At 49.9% G+C, this 22,916-nt stretch overlaps 1 protein-coding gene across 1 annotated transcript in view; it reads right to left on the bottom strand.

The window, feature by feature from the left end:
• Positions 1-3,034: 3,034 nt before the first annotated feature.
• Positions 3,035-22,916, bottom strand: part of Ptk7 (protein tyrosine kinase 7) — a 66,322-nt gene continuing 46,440 nt past the window's right edge. The window contains exons 8-20 of the mRNA NM_001395741.1: positions 19,267-19,400; positions 19,016-19,151; positions 18,773-18,892; positions 15,985-16,134; positions 15,729-15,879; positions 15,503-15,630; positions 13,225-13,428; positions 12,125-12,280; positions 11,190-11,422; positions 10,115-10,195; positions 6,885-7,036; positions 4,778-4,956; positions 3,035-4,032 (exon numbers count right to left, since the gene is read on the bottom strand). Coding sequence (NP_001382670.1) covers positions 3,872-4,032; positions 4,778-4,956; positions 6,885-7,036; positions 10,115-10,195; positions 11,190-11,422; positions 12,125-12,280; positions 13,225-13,428; positions 15,503-15,630; positions 15,729-15,879; positions 15,985-16,134; positions 18,773-18,892; positions 19,016-19,151; positions 19,267-19,400 — 1,985 coding nt within the window. The 3' untranslated portion in view covers positions 3,035-3,871. The remainder of the gene's footprint in view (positions 4,033-4,777; positions 4,957-6,884; positions 7,037-10,114; positions 10,196-11,189; positions 11,423-12,124; positions 12,281-13,224; positions 13,429-15,502; positions 15,631-15,728; positions 15,880-15,984; positions 16,135-18,772; positions 18,893-19,015; positions 19,152-19,266; positions 19,401-22,916) is intronic.

The raw sequence follows: 22,916 nt of genomic DNA, 5'->3' as shown, positions 1-22,916 counted from the left end.
GAGTTGGCTCCACATGGTGGCTCACAGTTCCAAGAGAGAGCCAATGGTTGCTTCTGGCCCCTCGGGCACCAAGCATACACATGGTACACAGACAGATACATATACAGATAAACACCCAAACACAAAAAATGAATCAAAAGAAAATTAAATGCCGATCATGGACTGGAAAGGGCTCAGTGGTTAAAAGTGCTCACTGCCTTTCTAGAGGATCGGAGTTGGGTTCCCGGCATCCATGTTGGGTGGCTTACTAGCTACAAGGAATTGAGCACCCTCTTCAGGAGTCTGCATTCACAGGTGCACAAACACAGACGACAACAACAACAACACACACACACACACACACACACACACACACACACAAGTAATACAAGTAAGCCTTGACTCTTATTTTTATTTCGTGTGCATCGGGGTGTTTTTGCCTGCGTGTGTGTGTAGATGTGTCAGAGTCTCTGGACCTGGAGTTACAGACGGTTGTGAGCTGCCATGCGGGTACTGGGAATTGAACGCAGGTCCTCTGGAAGAGCAGCCAGTGATTGCTGAGCCATCCCTCCTGCTGAGAAAGTAAATCTTTAAATGATTGACACGGGGCTGGAGAGACAGCTCAGAAGTTAGGAGCACTGGCTGCTCTTTCAGAGGACCTAGGTTCAGTTCCCAGTACCCACATGGCGGCTAACAGTACTCCAACTCCAGGGGGTCCAATGCCATTTTCTGGCCTCCGAGGGCACTGTACACACACATGCAGGCCACACACCCATATACAAAACAATTAAATTAAAAAGTGCCTTTAATCCCAGCACTTGGTGAGGAGGAGCAAGAGGCAAGTGAATCTATATGAGTTTGAGGCCAGCCTGACCTACATACCATGTTTCAGGACTATATAACAGACTATATATTTTTCATGAGGAAGTAGAGGGTCTTAGTTGTGACAGCAAGTTACACAGGGAACTGAAAGGAAACCCATGTGCACAGGAAAATTCTGGAAAGCCGTGCCTCAGACACTAACAATGCTTAGCTCTAGCCTAGGTTGGAAGCAATAAGAACTAACATACTTTATGTAGGTGCCTACCATCGGATGTTTTTGACAACCAGAATTACATTTTGATGTATTTTTTTTCTTTTATATTCAAGCAAAACTGAGGAAACTGCACGGAGCTGAGTTAAGTGGATTTTGATGCTGGCTGCATAGAAAACCAGGAAGATTTTTGAATTGGGCATAGTGGCACATGCTTGTCATCCCAGCACTGGGGAAGTAGAGGCTGGCTCATGAGGAGTTCAAGGCTAACCTCAGACCGTGCTTGAGGTCCTGTCATGCACAAACTAATAATAATAGATATTTTTGGGGTTTGGGTATGGTTGAATCTCCTAACACTGGTACCCTTCAGAGATAAGAAAGCTAGTGAAGAGAGATAACCTCTGATTCGGTCCAAACAGGCAGAGGAAAGGACAGAGCGTCAAGAAAAATTGGCGGAGTGTGAGATGAAATCCAGGGTGAGATGATCTGGCAGGGTGCTTGCTTTTGTGTAGCTGAAGATGGCCTTCAACTTTTTTATTTTTAATTAAAAAGATTAGCTTTCTTATTATTTCGTTTATGGGTGGTCTTTTATGCTTGTATGTCTGCGGAGTTGCAGACAGGGTGAGTGGGTATTTGGGAATTAAGTCTGGGTGCTCTGGAAGAGTAGCCAGTGTATACTATTAACAGCCGAGTCATCTGGAAGGTCTCTGCCCTACCACCCCGATTCTGGGATTACAGGACTATATACCTCATGCCTGATTTATGTTTGTGGACCAAAATTAGTGCTTCATACATGCCAGGAAAGTATTCTATTAGCTGAATGGTTTGGGATTTTCTTCCCCACTTCTTTTGACAGACTATGTAGCTCAGGCAGGCCTGGGCAGCTCTAATCTTCCACCCTCTGCCTCCTAAGGCACTTTTCTGATACATACATACATACATACATACATACATACATACATACATACATACATGCATAATCCTAGTATTTCATAATACATATATGTGTGTATGCATAACCCTAATATATATATTAGGAAATATATATTAAAAACATATATTATAAATGTAAGTTATCTATATAAATATATGTCCTAATATATATGCATGCATTTTATGCAGTCATTAAAAATATATATGTATTTACTTAATTATACTAAAGATTCATCTTATTTATATTGGTGTTTGGCCCAAATGTGTTTGTATATGTGCCATGTATGTGCCTGGTACCTGAAGAAAGAGGGCAGGGCCTAATATTCTAGAATTAGAATAAGAGAAGGTTGCGAGACCCCATGTGGGTCTGTAAGAACTGAACCCCAGTCCTCTGCAAGATCAACAAAGAGGCGATCTTAACCAATGAGCCATTTCCCGGCTCATTTTGGGTGGGAGTGAGTGGTTCAAGACAGGGTTTCTCTGTGTAACAGACCTGACTGTCCAAAACAGCTTTGTCAACCAGGACTGCCCCTAACTCACAGAGACCCACCCGCCTCTGCCTCCCGAGTGCCTGGATTAAGGGTGTGCGTCACCATAGACCAGCTCCCAGCTCACTTTTAATAGTGTTCTTTTTTTCACGATTTTTATTTCATGTGTGAGTCTGTTTTACCTGCACATAAGTATGTGTGCCTGTTGCTTGCTTCTGGCCACTGGTGCCAAAAGAAGATGCTAGATTCCCTGAACTGGAGCTACAGCCAGCTGCAGTCTTTGCAAGGGCAGCCAGTGCTCTTAGTTAAAAGCCACTTCTCCAGCTCCCTGCCTTCCTAGTTTCATAGTCAGGGACTCAGAGCCTGACTATGTCACTGTCCCCTTTTCTGGCCTGAATGGCAAAGACTCAGCGGCCGCCACACAGGTAGGAGCGGATTGAGACATCTGAGAATGGGAGAGCAGAACCAGCATCTATGGGATCGTCCCATACACGCCCTACTCGATGTCAAGAAGTCACACTGCCCCTTCTGATCGGCAAAGAGAAGGAGACAAAGAACCCCATTCACGAGCAAAGGCGGTGAGAGTCTAATAAACAAGCTGTTTAAAAAAAGGCTTCTTTATTGAGAGCAGCGAGTGTAAAAAACAAAACAAAACAAAAACAAAACCGTAGAACAAACAAACAACAACAGTAAGTAAGAGTATGAGGCAGGGGTGGCCCTCCCTCCCTACTTCCTCTAGGGCCCACCCAGACCTCCCCATGCCCACCCACCCCACGCTGCAATTACATACAAAGGCCGCCCAAGGTGCATACAAAAGGGGCGGGTTATATAAGTGTCAAAAGCTCCCGAACACTTCATCTGCCAGGCACTTAGGGTGAGGAAAGGAGACTGAGCCAGGGGTCTGGCTTAGTGTGCACAAGCCCACGGTGGGGAGGACTCTGCTGCCGTGCCCTTCATGACCTGCTAGGCGCCCCCAGGTGGGACCCATGGGCCAAGAGGCCCGTTGGTCCTGTGTGCCCAGAGTTATCCTGGAACTTTGAGTATATTTGTGTATTAAAGTCCCCCACACCTAGTCAGCCCCAGCCCAGCCCTCCCCATTGGCAGATTAGTGACAGAGCTGGACCTGGCCAGAAGTCTCAGGCCAGAAATTGGGGTTACCTGAGGTACCCATACTGTCCCTGATAAGGGAAGGGGTCGCAAAGAAAGATGCCCCCAGCCCATGGTCTTAAGTCACCCAGCCTGGGTTTGAATCAGCCTCCCCAGTGGCTGAGGCAAAGAGAAACGCCTAGGCACTGCCAGCCCTCAGCAATGCCTGTTGTGCTTGGGCAGGGACCCCAAGGCCAAGAACAGGGTTATCTTGCCCCTCATGCTGCAGGCTCCCCTCAAGAGGGGTTCTTCCCTGCCCGCGCCGTCCTGAGGGACAGCCTGTGAGGCTCCCTCACTGCTTGCTGTCTGCAGGGCCATCTCCCAGGGTGCTAGCGATCTCGCTGAAGGAGGGCCGGTCCTTGGGGTTCAGGGCCCAGCAGCGTTGCATCAGCCGGTAGAGCTTAGACGGGCAGCCTTCGGGCTGCGGGAGCCGAGCCTTCCCAGCCTGCAAGTCTGTGGAACACACAGCGTAGCATTAGCCCAAATGTTTAATGGCTTGTCAATACCTGCTGGGGCGTGCGGTCCCCATGGCATTGGCACAAGGACTGGTCTGCCCTGGGGAGGACTGGTCAGTGATGGGTGAGCGGGTACCACATTTTAAGAGTATGGCAAGGATCTTAGAAGACAAAGAGAGAACTGTCTTCCCAGTTCTCTCCGGCTGGTAGCAGGGTCCTGTTGGAGCTCAAGCAACCTGCAGCTGAAAGGGACACTGGAGATGAGCAGCTTAACCCAGTAGGGAAGTCTCCCAACAGGTTAATTTTGAGTTTTGCAGAACTAGGGATTGAACCCAGGGCTTCTCATATGCTAGTCACCGGCTTTATCATTTCCCACACAGCTTGAGCCTGCTTTCCAGTATTTTAAAAAATGACTTATTTATTGATGTGTGTTGTGTTGTGTCTGTATATGCACATGTACGTGTGTGTGCGTGCATGTGCACGTGTGTACACAAACTACACCCTGGGAGAGCTGCTTCTCTCCTTCTAATCTCCTTCCACTGCGTGGGTCCTGGGGATTGATGGCACAGCTCAACCTGCTGAACCACCTTACCGACTGTGTCTGCAGAGTTTTCACACCCGGAGAGGTCCTATCGGCAGGACTGCTAAGCACCAGCGGAGGGAGGCTCGCTAGCCCTGGAGGCCGAGCAGGCAGAGGTGGGATGGGGAAAGGTGAGGGTCGGATCAGGGGCACAGCTACTTACCCGCCAGCACCTCATCATCTCCCTGTCCACCATGGGGCATCTCTCCATGAGTGAACACTTCCCACATGAGCACGCCAAAGGCCCAGACGTCAGACTTGGTGGAGAAGTCACCCTCCAGGACAGCCTCTGGGGACATCCAACGCAAAGGTACCCAGGCCTGGCGGAAGTGGTAGTATTCACTGCAACAGAGAAGCGACACAGGCTAGGTCAGAGAAGGCCAAGGCCTAGGAGCCCAGCCTCATCTCAAACTAGGATTCCCCCGGCGGGGCCAGCCTTTTCCAGAGAAGACATCGAAGGACTCGGGAATCCGTATGCTAAGCGCAGAGGTGTGCTGGGTTAACTCTGGATGTGGACCCACTTGAGTGAGGTTTGATAGTTTAAAAATTCCAGTAAGAGGGGTTGGGGATTTGGCTCAGTGGTAGAGCGCTTGCCTAGGAAGCGCAAGGTCCTGGGTTCGGTCCCCAGCCCTGGGGGGGAAAAAATTCCAGTAAGAGGTGGCTGCAGAGATGGCTCAGAGGTTAAGAGCACTGGCTGCTGGTCCCAAGGCCTCAGGTTCCACTTTCCAACCTTGATAACTCTATTTCCAAGGTGTTTGAATCTTTCTTCTGGCCTCTGAGGACACTCAGTACACTAGTACACAGACATACATGCAGACAAAATAGCCATTCAAATAAAATATAAATATATATATATACATACTCCACACATACTCCATTTAGAGGGTTTGGAGAGATGGCTCGGAGGTTAAGAGCACTGGACACTCATCCAGAGACCTGGGTTCAATGCCCAGCACCCAAACGGCAGCTCATAATCACCTCTAACTCCAGTTCCAGGGATCTGAGGCCCTCTCCTAACCTCCTCAGCCACTAGGCACATATACACAGTGCATATATACGCCTGCTGGCAAACACCCACAAAAGAAAAACAAGTAAATGTAAAGAAAAACCAACAATAACAACAACAACAACAACACAACCCAGGCCTGGTGCTGCAAGCCTGTAATCCCGGCTGGTTGGAAGGCTGAGGCAGGGGCATCACGAGTTTAAGGCTTACTTAGGCTATAGAGTGAGTTTAATACCAGCATGAGAAGCTCAGCAAGATCCTGTTTCAAATTTTTAAAGAGGGATAGGGCTGTCTGTGAGACCTTGGGTGTGATCCCAACGCTGTAAAAGTAAATAAACAAGAAATAAAAAAATATGAATAGAAATTAAAAAGTAGAAAAGGCCTTATTTATTACTGATGAAGTATGGCTGAAGCGATCGTTGGGCAAACTGGGGTGACCTGAAACTGGGGTGACTGGGAACTCCCCCAAGGTGGCATCTACAGGCAATCTAGAACATTCTCTGACCACAATGGACAGGGTCAAAGGCTCATGCTTCATTGTTCCTGAATTAAAAAACGTACAGAGGAAGTGACATGCACGGTTAATGACATAGAAACTAACTATAAATACTATTTTTTTAAAAGATTTATTTATTTATTATATATACTGTAGCTGTCTTCAGAAACACCAGAAGAGGGCATGGGATCTCTTTACAGATGGTTGTGAGCCACCATGTGGTTGCTGGGAATTGAACTCATGACCTCTGGAAGAGCAGTCGGGTGCTCTTAATCACTGAGCCATCTCTCCAGCCCTATAAATACTCTTTTTTACCAACCTATAAACCCAAACCATTCTAGGTTTATAATATTGGGTTGTCTTCTGTTTGGGGGTTTGTTTGTTTGTTTTTCTTTTAGTTTTATAAGACGGGGTCTCCCTGTGCACCCCTGGCTGTCCTGGAACTCACTCTGTGGACCAGGCTGGCCTTGAACTCACAGAGATCTACCAGCCTCCGCCTCCCGAGTGTGCCCACTCCCCGGCTTACAATACTTGTTTTTTAATCACTATAGCAGATCCATAGCCAGCAGCTACTTGGGGCCACTTCTGGGACCTGTTGTGCCTTTAGAAAGCGGATGGTTAGGCTTTAGTCAACCCTCCCACCTCACCCCACCGTTCTGCTAAGCAGCCATGCAGCCCTTTACTACCCCCTTCACCAACCGCATCTGCCCTGTCTCCCCCAGACCCCCTTGGGAAGGAAGGGACGCACGTGCCCCGAAGCCCTTCTACCTGTTGTATACATCCTTGCTGAGGCCCAGCGCGGACACCTTCACCTGCCTCTGGGCGCTGACCAGGCAGTTGCGAGCAGCTAAGTCCTTGTGCACAAAGCGGTTGTTGGACAAGTGTTCCATGCCCAGGGCCACCTGGGAACACAGGGCCACCTGGCGAGAGAGAACAGCTTGTGAGCACAGCCCAGGACTAAGGATCAAGGGGACCACCTGTCACACGACTCTTGTCTCCGTTACTCCAGGTATCCCTGGAGTGCTGCTTAGGAAACCTCAAACACCACAAACTCCGCTACCTTCTCCAGAAGAGAGAATACAGAGGAGGCTGCTTCACTAGGCTGTTTGAAGGTTTAACTGTGTGAGATGAAAGGGTTGTGGAGACCCTAAGTGGGTTCTCCCTCAGTGGGGGCAGTGTCTGCTGCTGTGCAAGCATGAGCACCTGAGCTTGGATCTCATTACCCATGTAGAGGGCTCACTGGCCGGCTGGGCTAGCCAATCAATGAGTTCAGTGAGAGGCCCTGAATCAAAAAATACAGGTGGATGGATCAGGCCTTTAACCCTAGTCCTCAGGAGACAAAGGCAGAGCCATGTATCAGATCCCCTGGAGATGGGCTTATGGGCAGTCTAGATGCAAACCGCTCACCATTCTGAGTTCAGAGAGCCAAACTCAAGTCCTCTAGAGCAGCAAATGCTGCTGAGCCATCGCTCCAGCCCTGCACGGTCAATGCACTGGACAGACACCAGGCCTGCACTAAACGTTAAGCATAAAAGCTCCTGGTAGAATACACCAAGGCTGGCCAAGACAGGATTCCTGGCAAGAAGGCAGACTCCAAGCGCGGGTGGTGGCATACTAGGCGGTATGCCTGGAGAGTCTGAGGCCAGCCAGGTCTACAGAACAAGTTCCAGGACGGCCAAGGCTAAACTACACTCAGAACAAATCAGTGTCCGAGAGAGCTAAAACTTGTAAAAAACTGTTCTTGAAGAAGGGGTCATCGTGACGGAGGTGCTCTGTGCTATAGCAAAAGTCACAGAATACTTGTAAACGTGAGAGTACTGGTAGACAGCCATGAATCTGGGCTCACAATGGCTCAGCAGAGAGATAAAGGCACTTGCCACCAAGCCTGACGACCTGAGCTTGTTATCTGGAATGCACACGGTGGAAGGAGAGAGCCAACTTCTTTAAGCTGTCTTCTGACCTCTACAAGCAGGCATGTATGCAGACACATACAGAAATACCAGTAAATAAATACCAATGAATGTATGCTTTTTTTTTTTAAAAAGAAGACATGGGGAGGGGAGGTGGTGGCCGTGGCGGCTAATGGAGGGATGGCTCAGTGGTTAAGAATAGTGTCTGCTCTTGCAGAGCTCCAGGGTTGGGTTCCCAGCACCCACGTGGTGGCTCACAACTGTTTATAACTCCAGTTCCAGAGAACCAGCTAACTGATTGCTTCCTCTACCATAAAGTTTCACTCAGGACCCCCAAGGGAGGAGTCATCAACGACAAAATGCAGTCATAGAAGAACAAAGCCAAGATGGCGGCTGGTGAGGTGGCTGCTGGGTAAAGGCAAGCATGAGAGCCTGCAGCCCACACGAGGGTGGGAGGGAAGCGAATCCATAAAGCTGCCCTCTGACCTACATACACATACAAATGATAATGGTTAACTTCTTCCCCTTAGATTGGCGTGAGCTTCACTATACAACACACTTTACCTTCAAAGTCTGGCGATGCTTGTGCCACTGTCTCCAGGGTGCTGAGACTACAGGTCTGAGCCACCACATCTGGCTAAATCTGCATGATTTAGCATGATTTAGCATTTTTCGGAGCTGGGGACCGAACCCAGGGCCTTGCGCTTGCTAGGCAAGCGCTCTACCGCTGAGCTAAATCCCCAACCCCCGATTTTCTTAAATTTTAAGATTCATTTTTAATGGTATGTGTGTCTGTCTGTGTGGGTGTCTGTCTTTGAGTGGGTCTCTCTGTATGTCTGTCTGTGTATGGGTCTCTTTGTGTGTGTCTCTGTCTGTACACGAATCTCTTTGGTGTGTCTATGTGTGGGTCTCTCTCTCTGTCTGTCTGTCTGTCTGTGCCTAGGTTTGGACATTTGCATGCAGGAGCCAATGGAGGTCCGAGGTCTCAGATTACCCTGGAGCTGGAGTTACAGGAGGTTGTGGGTCACCTAACTGGGGTGGCAGGAACTGAACCTGGGTCCTCAGGAAGAGCAGTAAGCTCTCTTAACCTTTGAGCCACGTCTTTCAGCCCTCAGTCTGGATCTAAGTGCTGTCCTAGGAGGGTGTGTATGGAACCCAGTCTCTGAAAACGTCCTCATCCAACTGAAGGCTACATGCAAGATCTCATAGGACAGTGTGTGGTGGACTGCGATGGCTGCCAGAGCGCCTGGGGACATGCCATGACTCCCTTCCTGTCCTCCTTTCTCATGCGTGTTTCGGAGTCAGGGTCTCACTATACAGCACAGGCTGGCCTCAGACTCACTAGACAGAATGTGGCCCAAGGCCGTTCTTTGCCGCAGCCTCCCGAGTACTGCATCACAGACACTAAACACCGTGCTCAGCTGTCAGCTTGCCTCTGTCCCTGTCCCAGCCACTTACCTTGATCCTCTCTCCTGAAGCCATCCCCTTCCTGCCATTCAACTACTTCCTGTCCTTGAGAACTGAACTCAAAGGCTCTCTCCGTCAGGAAGCCCTCTTTGTTAACCACAGCTGTCTGGCTACCTAAGAACCTGGATGTCTTCCACATCTCTCACCGAGGCCTCCCACTCGCTTCCCGTATGTGTCATGCTTCGAGTCCTTCAGTCTGTAAGGCCATAGTCTCCACACACAAGTTAAAGAAACCTGCCCAAGGCCACGCCCAACCCAGCAGCTCGTGGACTTGGATGCTGCTGCTGCTTTTGCTGTGAGCCTTGGGCACGTGGGTTTTGCTCTCCCAGAAGTTAACAATAGAGACAAGGGCCTGAGCAGCTGCCTCCTCTGTGAAGCCAGCATGACAACATCAAGCTACTTGCAGACTACAGAGCTGGAACAAGCTACTTAATCTCTCGAAGCCTCAGTTTCTTGGTCCATGAAATGGGGACAGGAACACACTGCAGGGGACTTCTGTGCTAGCAAACACAGGTGACGTACTTACATAAGGCCTGGCTCTCAAGTAGTATTGAGTAATGGAAGCTGGAGGGTGCCCTTGCTTGTGGCAAACTCTGGGGGATTCTCCCACCCTGACCTTACCTTCTGTTTGGTGCTGAGGGGCTGTGACTTCAACTTTTCATCCTTGTTCTTGGAAATCCTCAGGAACTGTTTGAGATCTCCCTGAGGGAAGGGCCAAACACCTCTGTTAGTGAACAGCCCAGCTATGGGCTCTGAAGCATCAGACCGAGCTTGCAGAGTCCCTGCTTGGAGACAGTGACAAGCCCTGACCTGAATGTGCACGCGCACATGCACATACACACACACACACACACACACACACACACACACACACACCCTACTAAGACACATACTCACTCTAAGACACACACACACATTCCCTAAGACACACACACACTCGTTACTAAGACACAAACACACACACACACACTCCCTACTAAGACATACACTCCCTCTAAGACACACACACACATACTCCCTACTAAGACACATACACACACACACACACACAACACACCTAACAGAAAAGTACAATGCTCAGAAGACTAAGAACATCTCCTTCCCTGATGCTCTACAGCAGCAGTGTAAAGACCAAGAAGACCAGCATCTAGCAAAGATGGGGAAAGCAGGAACAGGGGTGACCACAGGAACGATAACTTGGTGGACAAGCTGGTGATCAGGCTGATACCTGAGCCAGGAGAGGAACTGAGTAAGGGAAAAAGAGGCAAAGAGCAAAGAGAGAAAAGAAAGAAAAGGGGAGAGGGCTGGGGGGGCGGGTAAGGAGGTAGGAAGGAAAGAGAAAGGGAGGGAAAGGAGACAGGAAGGGAAGAGAGAAGGCCGGTCAGGTTCTGACAAGCTTGTTTTCAAGTGGTGGCAAGTTCTGAGCAGAAAGAAGAAACAAAGCAAAGAAAACCAGTTGGCAGGACCTGAAGGACATCCAGGCAGGGTACAAAGAAGTCCCAGATCCTAAGACTGAACTCCAGAAAGATAGGAGGAGCTGAACAGATAGGTAAAGGCGGGGTGGGTGGGTACCAGAGAGCTGGGAGGGCAGGTTGCTCAAGTGTCAGGAGGCAACCTTTGTCTGCGACCACTAAAAGCCAAGACCTCTGTGGTGCCCTAGCCCCAGAATCCTCTCCACTGACACTCCACAACATACCAGGTCCACATACTCCAGCACCATGTAATGGGGCTCAGCCTCCCGGCACAGCCCCAGGAGCCGCACCACGTTGGCATGGTTCAGTTTCCCAAACATCTCAAACTCCCTCCGGAAGTCCAGCTGCTGCTGCTCGTCCTTGTTCTGCAGGCTTTTCACAAGCACCAGGGTCTCTGTCGCGCCTTCGTCTAAGCCCTGAGCCTTTGCGAGGAACACCTCCCCGAACTCGCTTTTCCCTGTGGGTAGAGATTCATGTTGGCAGAGGAAGGCGCTGAGAGAGAGAGACGCAGCCACGGCCTTTCTTGTGACACAAGCTTTTGAGGCACCCAAGCCATCAGGCAGGGGAGCCATTTCTCCAGCCCCAAAAGTTTTGATATACTTAAAAACAAACAAAAAGCTCAGAACGAATGTATACTTTCTCAAAATTTTTTCCTAGAATTAACTTTAGTTCTTTTTAAAAACATTTTCAGGAGTATCAAGGAAATAACACTTGGGGGCTGGAGAGATGGCTCAGCGGTTAAGAGCACTGACTGCTCTTCCAGAGGTCCTGAGTTCAATTCCCAGCAACCATGTGGTGGCTCCCAATCATCTGTAATGGGCTCTGATGCCCTCTTCTGGTGTACAGACAAACCTACAGATGGAGTATTATACATAAATAAGTAAATTTAGAAAGGAAGGGAAGGAGGGAGAGAGGGAGGGGAGGAGGGAAGGAGGGAAGGAGGGAGGGAAGGAGAGAAGGAGGGAGGGAGGGAGGGAAAGAGGAGGGAGGGAGGGAAGGGTGGGCTACAAGGATGAGAGCAGGTGAATGGGGTGTGACTAACTCATAGGGGACAACCTGACCCTGCTGTCTCCAACATGTTAGATTTGGGACATATCGGAATCCCCTCAGTCCATTGTCCTGCAGCAAAGTTGGGGCGGCTGAGGGCAAGGTCACATACCCAGAGTGGTGATGGGCTGCAGGCTGGCCCGAGGGAAATGCATCTTATCGCCAGTGCTGTGGCGCTTGTTGGTGGCTGTAGGGCCAGAGCCCAAGCTGGTCAACGCCACTTCTTCCTGGATCTCTGCTGACGGCTGTCCATTCTGCAAAGGCCCACCTGGGAACAAGGGGTCAGGGGGATATCTAAGACGGACACCCTGCATATTGCAAAGAGCTCAGTTCCCATGTCCTGTGTAGTGCTTTGTATTGGGTCCCCTCGTTTGTCCCCACCACCACCACCTTGCTCCTGCCAACTTGAGTCCAATCGCACACAAAATAGCTATTCCCACAGATGACCTGATGGGGCTTGGGGGGTGGCTGCAGACCCTGGGTGTGACCATTTGTTTATGCAGGCGATTAGGAGATATGAAATGAGCTTGGTGTAGGACTCTAATCTCAATCACTGGACCGGAATGCCATATCCACACAGCTGTTTGGTTCTTAGCGGACCCCTTGTATGCAAAGGGCAAACCACAGGGTAGAGCCACACGCTGTTCTGGACTGCCTAAACTGAGTAGAGACCCAGAAATGCCCTCAGGAAGCATCTACTGATGGGAGGGAGGGACTAGAAAAAAATGACAGACAGATAGCCCTGGAGGCTGATGACAGAAGATGTGTAACAGACACGTGCATATGAATACCAAATTCATCTGTGCTTTACTGGTGGGACAGAAGGTTGGCCTAAGAGGTTCCCCTGAGGGAGTCCCGAGCCAAGCAGTTTAGAAGCCAAGGTCCTGAGAATGGGCCAACTCTAGACTTGCAGCCAGAGCAGAGGCAGTCTCAGGTTCAGCCCCCAGCTCCAGTATTGCTGGCTCTCTTCCCCCACAGCTCTATACTCTGCGGGGCCCCCGCCTCCTGCTGCACGGGAACCCACCAGTGAGGCAGTCCATCTCTGGCTCCTCCCCCTACAGGGGAATCCACCAGTGAGGCACTCCACCTCGGGCTCCTCCCCTTACAGGGGAACCCACCAGTGAGGCACTCCACCTCGGGCTCCTCCCCTTACAGGGGAACCCACCAGTGAGGCACTCCACCTCAGGCTCCTCCCCTTACAGGGGAACCCACCATTGAGGCACTCCATCTCAGGCTCCTCCCCTTCAGGCTGTTTCTGCAGTCTCTTGGCTTTACACCTCTTCTTGCAGTAGAACATGAGGCCCAGTACAGCTATGATATAGGCTACAGCTGCACCCACTGACAGCCCGATGGTCTGGATCATCTTGTACGGGGGAGGGCTGCCTGGGCCCTCTGAGTCCTCCATCAGCGGCTTGTCTGAGAGACACACGGAGAGGTCAGAATGGGGGCTACTCATGCAAACCAGAGTCTCTACCAAATTTCCCCACCCCAGATATATGACAACGTCTAGATATTTGAAGGCTTCCACGTGCCATGAAGACCGGAGGAGCAATCCCTCCTTCTCTGGCTGGCTTGGCACTGTGAGCTAACCCTGGAGAGAACACTGGGAAGCTTCTGGTTCAGCGTCCCCGTATCACTCAGCTCAGAGTAGGCTCCTGCATTGCTGCTCTACTGGCTTTCAATGGCTCAGAAGACAGAGGTCCTGTGAGTCACTGGGTGGATGTCAATGGCCTCAAGCAAGAGATCCCACACTCCATTTTCTACGTTACTAGGAAACAATTCTGCTGAATGGAGACGTTTGTGAACTTTCTTCCCCTTTACCCCACCATCCCCACTTCTGCAGCCACAGTGATAACTTCTCAAAGGGACAGAGGTCACTACGGCAGGTGTGGCCTGGAGTTGTTAACCTGTCCTCATCTGTGGGCCGCCTGCATCCTGACCTGGTCCCCTCTCCACTTGTGATAGTTCCAAGTTTTTCTTTCTTTTGTTTTGACACAATGTCTCACTCCTTAGCCCAGGCTATCTTGGAATTCACTATCTAACCCTGACTAGCCTTGAAGTTACGACAACCCTATCTTCCTCTCAGGGCTTGAACTCATGATAATCCTCCTGTCTCGGCATCCAAGATCCAGGATTACAGGATGAACTGTGATGCCTGGTTTATAAATTTAAACCTTTTTTAAAAAATTACCTTTATTCATGAATATGTACATGTGGATATGTGTATAGGTATGTGCCTGTGTATGTCTGTGTGTCTATGTGTGGGTATGTGTGTGTATGTTTGTGGGTCTGTGTGTAGGTTTCTACCTACATATGTATGTGTGTTTATGTGTGGGCATGTGCCTGTGATGTTTGTGCATCTATGTGTGGGTATGTGTCTGTGTATGTTTGTGTGGTGTGTGTCTGTGTATGTTTGTGTGGTGTGTGTCTGTGTATGTATGTGTGTCTATGTATGTATGTGTCTGTGTACGTTTGTGGGTCTATGTGTATGTCTACCTATGTATGTATGTGTGTTTATGTGTGGGCATGAGCCTGTGATGTTTGTGTGTCTATGTGTAGGTGTGTACCTATGTATGTATGTATGTATGTATGTGTCTCTGTATGTTTGTGTGGTGTGTATGTTTGTGTGTCTATGTGTGGGCATGGGCCTGTGATGTTTGCGTGTCTATGTGTAGGTGTGTACCTATGTATGTATGTATGTATGTATGTATGTATATGTCTCTGTATGTTTGTGTGGTGTGTGTCTGTATATGTTTGTGTGTCTATGTGTGGGCATGGGCCTGTGATGTTTGCATGTCTATGTGTAGGTGTGTACCTATGTATGTATGTATGTATGTATGTATGTATGTATATGTATATGTATATGTCTCTGCATGTTTGTGCAGTGTGTGTCGGTGTATGCTTGTGTGTCTATGTGAGGGTATATGCCTGTGAATGCAAGTGCTGTCAGAGGATGGAGGCCTTGGGTCACCCGGAGCTGGAGACACAGGCAGTTGTGAGCCAGCTGACGTTAGATGCTGCACACAGAACATGGGTCCTCTGACAGAGCAGGAAGTGCTCTTAAGCTCTAAGCCATCCATCCATCCCTACGCTCGAATCTGAGGTGCTTCCCTCCTTCAGAAACCGGGACCAAGTAGAAGAGATGCCCTGTGAGGGGAAACTGAGGCGTAACCCACTCCTCTCTTTTGTTTCTCACTCGACACATGACAAACAAGATGTCTTCTGCCACCAAAGCAACAGGGCCTAAGCAGCATAGGCTGAAGGCTCTGAGACTTTGAGGCAAAACCCTTGTTTATAAGTGAACAAGAGACAGGCATTGGAGAGAGCTGAACGCCCTTACACACAGCCCGGCTGTGGAATGTCAGGTCAGTGACAATTCAGCAAGCCGTCCCGTTTAAATGCCTTCTCTGTTCAGGATGCCAGTACCTGTCCAATGAGACAGGATTCCTTCCACCCCTTCCACTAGAGGGCACCCTTTCCAGGCCCATACCCACGACTAAGAGCGGGGCCTCTGTGTGCCTGATGTTACAGCTGTTGCCAGCGATGCAGGTGTAGGAGCCTGAGTCCTCAGGGGCCACATCATGGATCACCAGGGAGCCGTTCTGGAAGATGTGCATCCTGTCGTGAGAGAAGCCACAGCAACGGTCACCTGGCCGGCCCCCAGGGAGCTACATCCCAGGAAAGGTGAAGTCAGTGTGGACGGGAGGCAGCTCTACCTGGGTCCCAGCTTGGTGGGGTCCAGGATTCGGTCTTTGCCCTTCCACTGAATAAGAGGCTTGGGATCCCCCTGCGCCTCACACCGCAGCAGCGCCGTGTGGCCCTGGTACACCGTTGTACGCTCCGGTTCCACCTTGAACGTGATGAAAACTGCACAGAAAGAGACCAGGGAGGATTGGGAAGTAGTGAGCGATGGAGCCATAGGAACCTAAGTTGTCACCCCCAAGCCCTGCCAACGCCAGCCCCGGGTGTTACCTGCCACCGTCAGCTGGACATGGGCACGGATCTGGCCCTGTGGCTCATTGGACGCAATGCAGGTGTAGTTGCCAGCGTCATCTCGGGTCACTCGGGCAAAGTGCAGGGTCCCCGCATTGTCTGTCACCCATTCGGGGAGGCTGCTCCCATCTGCAGAGGTAGGCAGGAGAGCACGGCATGGACTAGAATGGCTGACACGGCCCCTGGTTACTCATCTCTACTGCAAACAAGCCACCACCCCTCCTACTCACAGGCGCATCCCGAAGCCCCCACTACTATTCTCCCCCAGTTTTCCAGGCTTCCCTCTTTTACAGCTCAACAACATTTCTCTGCGCCAAACTTCTGACCAGGCCACTGTCTGGCCTCGGCCTCACTCATGGCCTGGGACTCCTCCCTCCTCAGCCCCCATCCTAGATCCACCAGGACCCCACTTCTTCCAGAAAGATCCCAGACTTGAGCGAGGGAACCCTCCACAGACACCACAACCCTACTCTCACTCCCATGGCTGGTGCAAATGGGAAACCGGTCCAGCCTTGTAAGAACAATTTGGTGGTTCATATACATGGTTATAAAAATGTTCATACCGTTTTATAGATATACTATATATATATATATATATATATATATATATATATATATATTTTTCCCCCCTCGGAGCTGGGGACTGAACCTAGGGCCTTACGCTTGCTAGGCAAGCGCTCTACCACTGAGCTAAATCCCCAACCCCGATATACTATATATTTATATATTGTTTATATATTTTATATATTTATCTTATTTATATTATACAGTTGTTTAAATAGAAACAGTATATTATGATTTATTATATACTATAATTATATACTATATAGTATGCATTAATGTGTATCATGTAAATACTATAACATAAGTATATAATGTAAAATAATATATGTACGTACACACACACACACACACACACACACATATTCTGGGATTCTTTCCCAAACAAAATAAACCTAAATCCAGAAAAATAAAGCCCACTGACACCAGGATTGGAGACCTACTAGAGCAATAAAAAGGAGGAGTAAGAATCCAAGCCTTGGGCTGGAGAGATGGCTCAGTGGTTAAGAGCACTGGCTGCTCTTCCAGAGATCCTGAGTTCAATTCCCAGCAACCACATGGTGGCTCACAGCCATCTGTAATGAGATCTGATGCCCTCTTCTGGTGTGTCTGAAGACAGCAACGGTGTGCTCATATATAATAAATAAATAAATCTTAAAAAAAAAAAAAAGAATCCAAGCCTCTAACATTTAGAGAATATTCAGGTAAATGACAATGAATCCAATTACAAGATTGTTATTACAATAGTTGAGACTGACATTATATACAATCAAGACAAAGGAGAAACACTTTAAAAAATGCTAAAATAAAAATCACGTTAAGTAGGAACTGTGGGATGGCAGACCTGGAGGGGGCTAATGACTGCACTGTAAAAAAGTAAGCGCAAGGGGTTGGGGATTTAGCTCAGTGGTAGAGCGCTTGCCTAGCAACCACAAGGCCCTGGGTTTGGTCCCCAGCTCCGGGGGGGAAAAAAAAAAAAGTAAACGCAAGTTTTTGGATAATCATGTTAAGTGCTGGGTGTGGAAGCACACTTTAATCCCAGAACTCAGGGCAGAGGCAGCCAGAGCTGGGTTTGAGAGGAGATGGGCTACAAACCCCACATCTCAGCCAGGGCTAAACAGGGAGACCTTGCTTCAGAAGAAAACAGGTGGGGGAGGGGACTGGAGCGATGGCAGAGTGGTTGAGGGCACTGGTGGTTCTTCCAGGTCTCGGGGTTGAGCATTAGCACCCACAGCTACCTTACAGTGGTTCCAAACCCACTAAAGCTCCCATAACTCCAGGCCCAGTGGACCTGAGCCTTCTCCTGGCCTCAGCAGGCACTACGCTCACACAGACAAACCTTCAAGCAAAACACCCATACACATAATTAAGAAAAAATAAAACAACAAAAACCGCAGATACTCTGGGCTTGATGGTACATGCCTTGAATCCCAGCACCCAAGAGGCAGAGGCAGGGGGATTCCTGGGAGTTTAAGGGCAGCCTGCTCTACATAATGAGACTGACTCAGGAACAAAAGCCGGACAGGTCAGGGGTATGGTGTGGGTGCCCTATGAACACAGAACTTGGGAAGGTGAGGCAGAAAGGCCTTACACTCCGGGTCAGACTGGGCTGCACTGTGAATTCCAGGCCAGCTAAAACCACACAGTAAAACCTTATCCATGGTAAGTAAAGAGTTTTATAAAGTGGCCAGGGGTGTCGCTCAGTGGAGGTAGCTTGCCCTAGCATACTGAAAGTCACAGAAGGTTCCACCCCAACTACTCTACTAATTCAAATAAACGAAACAAGCTCGTCCTTGCTCAGGAAGAGTAGCAAGTAAAAGTTGCATAAAATTATTATGCAAGAGTAAAAGATTCATAGAAGGAGCCAGAAACAAAGATGGCGGATGGTGGAGTGATGTGCTCCCCCTCAAACAAATGCTTGTCAAAGACTCCATGCTACTTTAATGCTGGTGAAGAGGGGGATCTCGACACCACTGCCTTGAAGACCCACTCACCGGCTGCGAGTCGCCATCCCGGCTGACCAGTGCTGTGCTCGAAACCCCTCTGGGGCTCTAGCCTCCCCCTCTCTATTGGACAACACCAATCAGCCCTTCACTTCTGGCTTCTCCCTCCAGGTGCAGGCTGGCCACTCCCGTGTCCCTCAGACATACACGCAAGTTGACTCCCTTGCCCGCCCTAGCCTGTTACATTGTCAGGTGGTACCCACCTGCCCGTACCCACTTAACCGTGGGTTTCTCTCGGCCAGTGGCTGAGCAGGGCACCGTAGCCTCCTTATCAAACTCCATGCATTGCTGTGGCTGTGGCGGTGGCGTGAACTTGAGTTTTTCTGGTTCAGTGGGGAAGGAGACAAGGAGTAATTGAGACGGGGAGAGAGGCCAGGGCCATCTCTGTCACTCCCCTGCCTACGTAAGTTAGGTATTCTCCCGACATAACACATATGCCAACTCACCCAGCACCTGGACACGGGCCTGGGCCTCGATGCTGCCAGCTGGGGTGCTGCTCACACAGCGGTACACTGTCCCGTCATATACCTCCACACTGTTGATGCGCAAGGTCCCATTCTTTGAGACTTCGAAGCGTGAGTCCTGTGGGACACAGACTTGAGTAGACAAGGGCAGCCCTCAGGGGGTAAGAGAGGTCTGGGAATACGCTGAGAAGGGCTGTGGGGAACTCTCCCACCCACCAAAGATGCTTTCTCACCTCCGAGATAAGCATCTGGTTCCTGTACCAGATGACGGTGGGCTTGGGTGTGGCCTGTGTCAGACAGTGCAGGTAGCCAGGTTTGCCCTCTTCCAGCTGGCTGTCTTGGGGCTTCCTTAACCACGTGGGAACAGCTAGAGGAACGACAAGAAGCAGGTAACGGTGAGCAACAGGCTTCCAAAACCAAACATGTCGCCCAGAGTGTTCTAAGTCACTGGTGCTCCTGAGGTCAGAGCCCCAGGCTGCTCAGGTGACATGTATATACAGGCAGGAAAAGCACTGTTACACAAAAATTGGAAAAAAAAAAAAAAAAAAAAAGGATCTCATCCCTGTGGTTCTTTTTCACATTACATCATACGGGGCCATGGTTAGTCTTAAAGTTTGAAAATGAAATGTCCCCCACAGATAGGGGCTGGGGATTTAGCTCAGTGTTAGAGCGCTTGCCTAGGAAGCGCAAGGCCCTGGGTTCGGTCCCCAGCTCCAAAAAAAAGAACCAAAAAAAAAAAAAATGTCCCCCACAGAGCCGGGCGGTGGTGACGACACCTTTAATTTCAGCACTCAGGAGGCAGAGGCAGACAGATCTCTTGAGTTTGAAGGTAGCTTGGTCTACAGAGTCAGTTCCAGGACAGCCAGGGGTTACCCAAGGAAACTCAAGAGGGGGTGTCCCTTACAGGTTCATGTGTTGCAAGCTTGGTCCCCAGATTGTGGCACGATTTGGGAAGATGGCAGAAACTTCGGTAAGAAGCCGGGGCCTAGCTGGAGGGATGGTCACTAAGGGTCTTCAAAGTCACATAAGTCTTTGAAGAATATGACTTGTTCCCCAACCCTTCCTCCTTCTACCTGTCTCTGCTTCCTGGTCATAGTGAGATCTGTCTCAGGCTCCTGTCTCCCCTCAGACCCACAGTAACAGATGTGACAGACCCTGGAGCAAAACCTTTGAATCTGTGAGCGGAACACAAATCCTTCCATTTTTATATCACTCAGACATTTGTCGCAGGGAGGCCGAGGTGCTTGGTCCTCCGAACTGTTTCATTTTCGCTGCATTAGCTCCCTAAAAACCTCCTCCATCTTAACCATAAATCTCCTGACTCATGGCACCTCCCCACAGCCAAGAAATGTCTCCTGGTATTTGCAAACCGACTGCTAAAGGAATCTGGACTTCACGTACATAGAAAACTATACTTATTTCCCCCAAAATCTGCTTCTCCTATGTCATGCTAAGCTAGCTGTCTCTATGCTATCCTTCGGTCTCTATCTCAGGAGGAAACACTATTCCCCAGCGGACTGCAGAAGCCACAGGCCCAGTCTTGACTTACTTGTCCGACCCCAAGGCCAGGCTGGGGGACAGTTTTGTACACTGTGTATTCAGATGCTAACTACTATCCCCAGAGCTCTGGTTGCAGTCGGACTTGGCACTGTCAGGCATCTCCTGTCTCAGTACTGTGTAACAACTGCTTTCCATCACTTCTGATTGGTTAATAAAAAGCTGATCAGCCAATAGCTGGGCAGGAGAGGAGGGGGCGGGACTTCTGCTCTCAGTGAGTGGGTCCCAGGTGGAAAGAGGAGTTGCCATGCAGAGACAGGAGAAGCAACCAGGGCAAGACCAAGACAGCAGGTAACAGGCACATGGCTGGTCGGGTTAGAACAGACGAGAGCTGGGTCTCCATGTCATTATTTCAGAGCAAGGGTAAGCCCAGAAAAGCCCATACATTTAAAGGCCATCACTTTTATTCTACACAATCCTGCTTACTTAAGCTCTGAGACTGGGCCTGGCTTTAGCTGACTCCCATTCCCACCGCTCAACTACTCAGGTATTCCCGGGGCATCTACTAATTACTCTCCCTACTTATACTTTTATTTGTTTGAGACAGGGTCTCACTATGTATCCCTGACTGTTCCGGAACTCTCTGTGTAGAACAAGCTGGCTTTGAACTCAGAGATCTACCTGCTGCTTCTGCCTGAGTGCCAGAATTAAAGGCGTGCACCACTATGCCAGGCTCCTACCTCTACTCATTTTAAAAAGAAAATGTTTTTTATTGCCAGCACCCGGAAGCAGAAGTAGCTGTATCTCTGAGTTTAAGGCCTGTCTGACCTACACAGTGAGTTCCAGGCCACATGGTGCATGCGTGCGGATCAAACAGGACTTGCCGAGCCACTCTCTCCGCTCGCCATGTGGATCCCGGGGACTGATCTCAGGCTGTCAGACTTGGTAGCAAGCATCTAACCGTCACGCCAGCCCGGTTTAAGCATTCTGGTCTTCTCAGCACAGCTGGGGTGATCTGAGAAGCCAGTCCTCCACACACAAGCGAGACCGAGTGTTTGCAGCCATAGGCAAGCCCCTCCGGCCTTTTCATCTCTTTTAATGTGACAGTCGCACATTCTCCATCAAGAGGCAGGCGATCTCTATTTCCTGGATTGCTGGGTGGCCTGAGACTGGCTCTTCCTTCTACAGTACACTTTGGCTCTCTTGGAATCCAGTTCCTACGTGAACAAACCTCTCAGAGTGCAGCCAGCCACTAGACGAGAGCCACTCTCACCAGCATGGAGTCTTCTGAAGCTGGGCATCTGAAGCTGGGCAGCCTCCTACTGTCTCCCAGTTCACACACCTACTTCTGGCCAGGATTCACCCTCAGTTTAAGTACTAGCCCCAGTGCCACCTCCTAGAGCCACCTCTAACATCCCCCTACCCTTCCCATCTTCTTTTCTGTTATTTCTCTGTGTGGTTGGACTGTAACCTTAAAATGATCATATTTAGGGGCTGGGGAGAGTGACTCAGTGACTGCAGGAGTCCCTGCTGCCCTTGCAGGGGTGTCAAGGTTCAGTTTCCAGCACCCACATGGCAGCTCATAACCAGCACTAGCTCCAGGGAGGGGATCCGGTGCTCTGTGCTGGCCTCTATGGGCACCAGGCATGCGTGTGTCAAACGCGACACTCACACACATAGGATAAAGTCACTGAAATGCTGTAATTGCCCTTTAAGCTGTTTCTCACACGTTTTGTCTCTCCTGTCAGAATACAAGCTACTGGGGTATGTATGTGACGGTGTGCACGTCTGCTCTCCTTTCGGCCACATCCCCAGCACTGAGAACTGTGCTCCAGCATAAAGGGTCCACTCACTAACTCTCTGCTGACTGAGTCCAACTTCCTCTGACTGGACCTCTAAAGATCCATGCTTGACCCAGGGCTGCCCGCCTCATGCACTACTCCTGAATTCCACAGGTCTCCTCCTCAGAGACCATGGGGGTCTCCTCAGAGAGCATCCAGCACAGCTCTGCCATTCTGTCAAGGGACAGACCAAGGCCAGCAGTTCTCACAGTTGAACATGGGTAAGCACAAGGTTCTGAGTTCTCAGTGTCCCAAAGTACCCCCAACTGCTGAGGCCCACGCAGGAGAAATGACACATGGCTTTAGAACTCACAGAATGTGGCCCACTGCTTACCACGGCCACAGGAGTGAGCCTCCGTATGGCATGGCCCCGAGGACCACAAGTCCTGAGGACTTCATGCTGTTGTGCAGTTCTGCTCTACCTGCTGCCCTCACACCCCTCTCAATGTAAGAATTAGATGAAAGCTTTACAGGGCTTCCAGCCCCTCACTGGGCAGCGTCTCTGGTGTTCACAGTACTAATGCTTAATTTCTGCCAGGCACTGC

This window comes from Rattus norvegicus, chromosome 9 (genome assembly GCF_036323735.1).
Source record: "Rattus norvegicus strain BN/NHsdMcwi chromosome 9, GRCr8, whole genome shotgun sequence".
In the NCBI taxonomy this organism is placed as follows: Eukaryota; Metazoa; Chordata; class Mammalia; order Rodentia; family Muridae; genus Rattus; species Rattus norvegicus.
This window is presented reverse-complemented; position numbering and strand designations above follow the sequence as displayed.